Raw genomic sequence first — 6,979 nt, 5'->3', positions numbered from 1 at the left:
TATAACCTTATATAATAACTAGTTTTAGAGTCTAATATTGAGTACCTTCTAGTTGATCAATGCATGATGATTATATCTTTACAAAAATAAACTTTTGAACCTTCTTTCTTTAATTTATGTACGAAGCTAATTGTAAAGTAGTGCCATGTCTATCGGTTATAATCTTTACAATATGGTTTCAGAAATTATTTGTGATAAACAAGAAGTGTATATAAGTATATTAGCCTAAGCATAAACATATTTGATGTTTATTTTGGTTCATCCCATCATTAAATCATTAAGCGATGTTGAGTTTTTTATAATTTGTAAATGATTTTACTTATTATATTTACTACAATTATTCTTTTATGGTAGATGTGAATACACAAGTCACTTTTAAATAATTCGTTAACTTCCCACAAAATAAAAAACATAAATTAAGTCACTTCTGGTATGAATATTCTATTAGTGTTACTTTTGACAATAATAAAGGAAGTTGATTAAGATATATTAAAATTATCAAAAGAGAGGATACACAAGTATACTCTCCTTTGTTAAAAGATATCTTTCACAAAATAAAGATTTTACAATGACACTCTCTCTATATCTCTATAAAGTAATATGTTATTTAATACTTATATTTGAACCAATGGCTCATGTGAAGTACGTTGTAATTGTACGTGAGATTGTTGTATAGATTATTATTCATTTGTTCTCTACGATGAAACTTCTATTTATAGACGCATTGAACAAGATTGTTGTAATTTTGCATACTAAAAGTTGTATCAAAGGTTGGTAATCCTTTTAACTAACATATATCTATATTGCAGTCAATTTATTATTCTTAAAGTACATTTTATATTATTTATCCCTTTCTGAACTAACAACTCCAAATTTAACATATAAGAACATGAAAATTGATTTGTTGTGTTAGAGTCCTACTTAGACGTGACTCAACTAAAGTTTCTTTCAAAGCCAGTTTAACAAATTTGTAAAATGACATATCGTTATAATAGAAGGGGTTGAATACAACTTTAAAAAACTTTTAAATTTTTTTCATAAGGTAACCTATTATAAAGGAAGTTGTTTGACTGTTTATAAAACATGTTCAAAATACTTTTGCAACATAGATAAAAGAGACGACTAATAATGTCTCTCCAAGATAAGTCCGTATACAGTGCAAAAAGCAAGAATTGATGATACGACAATAATTCCTTACAACCCTAATTGATTCTTGACCATTGGTATTTTTTAAAATTCAGGCAACTATATGACACTAGTTACCATACAATTGTCGTCATAAGTGACATATGACAACTATTGCATTTGAGCCATTGTTGTATCCATTTTACAATGAATATTTCTTAAGAAACTGCTGTCGTTTGATGAATATATCTACAATGATTGAAATGTAACCATCGTCATAGGTCATCTTTTGGGTTTAATTTGAAGTATGAACAAGTATATCCTCCATAGAGTTGCTCCTTTTTCTACTCCTGAGCTTCTCTTATTACTCTATTTTCCTTATTGCCATCGTCGTAGGTTCATATTTCTATCAATGCCACCTTGAATTGAGTTTTTTCACCCATGTCGTTGGTTGTAGCTCCACCACAATTGTTGTCATCATGACGAACATTAGGTTATTCACTCCATGCATTCTTAAATTCATGCCTTATAAGCCATCTAAATTTCATTGAAAAAGACATCCCGACTAATGATACACTTTTTGAATCATGACTCAAGAATCATGACTTCTTGATAATTGTATGATCAAGGTTTTAATACAAAATAGGAGTATAATATAAAGGTATTAGGAAGAAGTTAATAGAGATTATGCACAATGTTTTGAAAAACAGGTTCAAGAAACTACACTAATTTCATGTTAACTACTGTTTTGTATCTAAATTATTGGTCAATTTTACACCCAATAGCCTTTATTTACCAGTGAGATGTTAATATTAGATGATAGAGTTTAATATAATTTTGTGGAAGTGATCACGATTAGCTCCTTCCATAACACAACAATGGAGTGGCTCATGTTTATGTTTTTTTTTCTTAGAATGTTCATAATAAGCAACGATTTTTGGATTTTCTATCAATATTTTTGGGTATTATAGTTCTCTTAACCAGTTGATTGATGGATTTTTAAAGAGATTTAAATAAAAATACAACACAAATAAAATACAAGTCCGACACTAATAAGAAATTAAAATCAATTCTAATTCAAAATTTTAAGTAATGAGTTTTACACTGCTTAGAAACTGATATTAGAATAATTTAAATTTATATTTCTCTTACTGTTTTTTCAAAGATAAAATATAAACAAAAAATTGTTTAAAAACATACCATATATTAAAATGTAGTAATTGATACTTATACTAGTTGGAATTTACATTAAAATATATTTATTTTATATTTATGATTTTTATTAGTATTGTCAAAATGAATATTGGACTAAACCTGACTAGATCTTTTATGAGTTGGTTATTAATGAATCAATCCAAGTCTGCTTACTTATTAATTAGTCAAAAAATTTTGAACCCCATCAGATCAAACACGGGTTAATGGATTAAATAGGTTGACTCACTAACTCATTTAATCACAAGTTTTTTTCTTCAATTAAAAAGGTAACAATTTTTTAATTCAAATATAAATAAAGGGGAATTATCTTAAATTATATTTATGATTAATCAAACATAAAATTTCATTCATACAAAGATATCACATAAAATTCTCAACAAAATGTGTAGTAGTTTCATAGGGATTTAAATTTGTTTTTTGCATAAAAATTGAGTTACTAAGTATAGATTTGTGGATTTTTCATGTTTCTTAATTATTTCATACAAAAGTAATTTCATGTGAGCCTCCATTTCAATATATTGTAAAATGATTAATCCAATAAAAAATATTTATTAGAAAAATTAAGAAACCAACTCAACTCACCACAAGTTCAACCCAGATGAACCGAGTTGTTAATGAATCGGGTTCAAAATTAATTCTATTAAAATTTCAAAAAAAAATTCAACTCAACCCATCAAAATTTGTGATAAACCGAATTAACTTACAGGTTTCAATCTGTTTGGACTGAACACTAATTTTTACGCGTATGTATGTATATATATATATATATATATATATATATATATATATATATATATATATATATATATATATATATATATATATATATATATTAAGGAACACAGTGAAATTGTTATTTAAAGTGGTTTTAGTTAAAGAAAATAAAATGAGCGATTATGATTGTGAAATAGGAGCATGCATATATAGATGAGGATCTTAAACAGTGGTTTGAGACGTTTATGCAGGAACTACCATAGTTGATTTAATTATGCACCAACTACTTTGAATTTGAACAAGTTAAGCATGGTGTAATTATTGGAAGTGAGTAGATAATAATGAGAAATAATAGAATCTGACTGAGCGTCAACTTCGTCATGATGTATTACATGTGCCAAATGGTCCCAACAATATGCAACAATATATAAATTGGATAGCAACACTTTAACCCTAGTTTTTGGCTACTAAATTAGCCGACTAGTTTGAAGAGTTTAGGTACAAAAATCTATTCAACTTTCAAAATCATTTGTTTATTGTGCCTCAGATCAAATATATGCTCATTTCTATGTCTTCACGGAACGCAACAACCTATACATGTTCACTATATCTAGTATAGGTCTCTTCATTTTGTAAATTCATCCACGACATATTAAATAGCCTCTCATTTTATAATTTTATAGATTATATAATCATAAAATTATATAATTATAAAGTTATAAAATAATAAGTTACATCATGCAAACTCCTATCTCTTTATTAATCAAATCATCAATATAAACAATATTCCTTAAAATTAGTAACCTCAAATTGTTGAGTAATGTTAACTCATTTGTAGTTGTTAATAAGCATCACTCAACTAGTCAAAGAATGTCTTATAAGTAGACAACTCGCTTAATACAATCACACCATCTTGTAGTTCTAATTTACAGTCACTAGTAAAAATTTGGGTTTTTACAGCGCACATTATGCCACGGTTCATTAGAAACCGCAGCATAATGGTGCGCGGTGGCAGTTTTGTAAATAAATCGAAGGAATATACCGCGGTTCAGAGGGGAACCGCGGCATATACGCCAGTCAATCATCCCCTTTGACGCCACGTCTGAAAAAAAAATTAAATAACAGCCTATATGCCGCGGTTCTCAGAGTAACCGCAACCTATTCTCCTACATGAAATAAATTTAAAATGAATTTGAAATATTTAGAGGAATATACCGCGGTTGCCCTCCGAACCGCGGTATATAGTTTAAAAATAATTTTAAAAATGCCATCTTCTACCGCGGTTGCCGCCGAACCGCGGCATATAGTTTAAAAATAATTTCAAAAATGTCATCTTCTACCGCGGTTGCCTCCGAACCGCGGCATATAGTTTAAAAATAATTTTAAAAATGCCATCTTCTACCGCGGTTGCCGGCGAACCGCGGCATATAGTTTAAAAATAATTTCAAAAATGCCATCTTATACCGCGGTTAAGTAGTGAACCGCGGTAGATTCCCCAGTCAGAGTTAAAAAATAAAACTTTGGAACAATATCGTCTTGTTCGCGCAGACACTCTGGACTTCGAGTTTTCTTCTCCCGTCAACCACCCATCTCAGTTTCGTTGTTTCTTCACCGTTTAAACTCAACATTGTTCGGTCATTTCCCATTTTTGACGATAAAAAACAGTTTTAGCCGATCAAAATCGTTTGAAACGCCTGTCATTCCTCTCCGCTGCCATTCCCCTTTGTTGCACCAAGCTTTTTCGCCGCCCCTGTTCCAGGTATTTATGCCCTTTTACATTCTTAACATGATTTCTTCATTAGTGGTAACTTTAACAAATTTTGATAACTTTAACAAATTTTGATTTTTTCCCAAATGTTGAATTCATATACACTAATTAATATGAATTGTCTTTTGCAGAGATTCAAGACATTACTATATGCAGGTCTGTTTTTGTGGTAGTGGATATCACAAAAACAGACCTGCAATTTTAAAAAAATGCAGGGGAATATGCCGCGGTTGTAACCCCAACCGCGGCATATAGTGGACAAAAATTTTTTTTTTTAAAAAGGATTTAGGCCGCGGTTCTTTGGACAACCGCGGCATATTCTGCAACTTATATACCGCGGTCAGAACCGCGGCATAAAGTCTCTGACTTACTATCGCGGCTGAATATGCCGCGGTTCGTAAACCGCGACGTATAGTGAAAAATAACCGCGGTAAAAGCCCCTCGCTGCACTAGTGAGTATACTGTAGTAGAATACCTTATGTTTCTTCAAATATCTAATAATCCTTAATGTTGTTTCTCATTGTTCTGTATGAGATTTATGTATAAACTGAGATAAAATGTTTACAAACTAAGTAAAACAAAATATATTCATAGACAAATATTAATTGTCAAATTAGATTTTGATAAAGTCTCACAAGTCAATGGTAACTTATGATGTTGCATTGAAAAATTTATAGGCTTAACACCTAATAAACTCTTTAATAAATTTCATATTTTAGCTGACAATATAAATTTTCTTGAAATTAAAGACTATCTCCAATCATAAAAAACATTTGAAGACCATCAAATCCTTCTTATAAAAGTTTGAACCTAAGTAACCTTTAAAATATATATATCTATTTATATTACTTTACATAATTTAAAAAAAAAAATAGACATTATCTATCTATCTATATATTATGAAAATGATAAAGATGTTCTAATAAGATTGTTTCCCTAGCGCAGAAAAAGTACATTAGGGAAGGATTGGAGTGGGTGGAGAGGAAGTGAAACACGAACATTTATTGAAAGGTTAGTTGGGTTTTGGAAGGAGAGTATCTAGGTGAGCATGTTTAAATTCAGTAAGAGAAAAAGGTTTTCATTAAACTCACCTGCTTCCTCTTACTTTTCTCTCCCTTTATATCTTCTCATCACTCTCAATCCAAAATCACTCACTTCCATTTTCAGTATCATCATCATCATCGTCGTCATGGTGCAAACAAGGAAGTTCCGAGGTGTCAGACAGCGCCATTGGGGTTCTTGGGTATCGGAAATTCGCCACCCACTTCTGTAAGCTCTTCTCTTTCTCACACTGACATCCTGTTTTTCACTCAAATTTTATTATTTTACTCTTTTTACCAATGGTGTTTTATTGGGTGCATGAAACAGCAAAAGGAGGGTGTGGCTGGGTACGTTTGAAACAGCAGAAGAAGCAGCACGAGCATACGATCAAGCTGCGATTCTGATGAGTGGACGAAACGCAAAAACGAATTTTCCAATGCTTCAAACACCAGAGGGTGACCCAAAGACGCTAACAGCCACGCACGAAACCCCATCAACCTCAAAGGAACTGGAAGAGATTCTTCACGCAAAGCTTCGAAAGTGTGGGAAGCTTCCTTCACCTTCCATGACTTGCTTGAGACTGGACCCAGAGAACTCCCACATCGGCGTGTGGCAGAAGCGCGCCGGTCACTGTTCTGACTCCAACTGGGTAATGATGGTTCCCTTTGGAAAGAAGGGTGATGAAGGTGGAAACAGTTCTACGAGTGGTGCTTCGTTTGATTCGTTTTCTGAGTGTGATCAGACGGTGCAAGTTAGACGACAGGAACATGTGAGAACAGAGATGGACGAGGAAGAGAGAATCGCTATGCAGATGATAGAAGAACTCCTCAGCAGAAACTGGCCCACTAGCCCTTCTTCGTGTAATAATAACATCTGTTAATTAAGGTTTCTTCTCCAATCACTTTCTTTAAGAATATTTTCTCCTCAGTTGTTGTCGCCTAAGAACTAGAACCACTATGTTTTGTTCTTGCTTCTGTTTTTAGTCTTCTTGTTGTACTTGATTTTTCGAAACTTCCATTTTACACTTGATGGGTTAAGTCTCGCTTCTTTTTTCCTTCATGTGTGTAAATGAAAAGTAAAGAAAAATCATAATTTGGATCATATATGCTATATATA

General features: G+C 31.8%; 1 protein-coding gene across 1 annotated transcript; it reads left to right on the top strand.

The window, feature by feature from the left end:
* Positions 1-5,877: 5,877 nt before the first annotated feature.
* On the top strand, positions 5,878-6,979 carry LOC108331281 (ethylene-responsive transcription factor WIN1). The gene is made up of 2 exons (XM_017565932.2): positions 5,878-6,091; positions 6,191-6,979. Exons 1-2 carry the CDS (start codon positions 6,012-6,014, stop codon positions 6,741-6,743), a joined length of 633 nt encoding a protein of 210 aa, XP_017421421.1. The 5' UTR covers positions 5,878-6,011; the 3' UTR covers positions 6,744-6,979.

This window comes from Vigna angularis, chromosome 4 (assembly GCF_016808095.1).
Source record: "Vigna angularis cultivar LongXiaoDou No.4 chromosome 4, ASM1680809v1, whole genome shotgun sequence".
NCBI lineage: Eukaryota > Viridiplantae > Streptophyta > Magnoliopsida > Fabales > Fabaceae > Vigna > Vigna angularis.
This window is presented reverse-complemented; position numbering and strand designations above follow the sequence as displayed.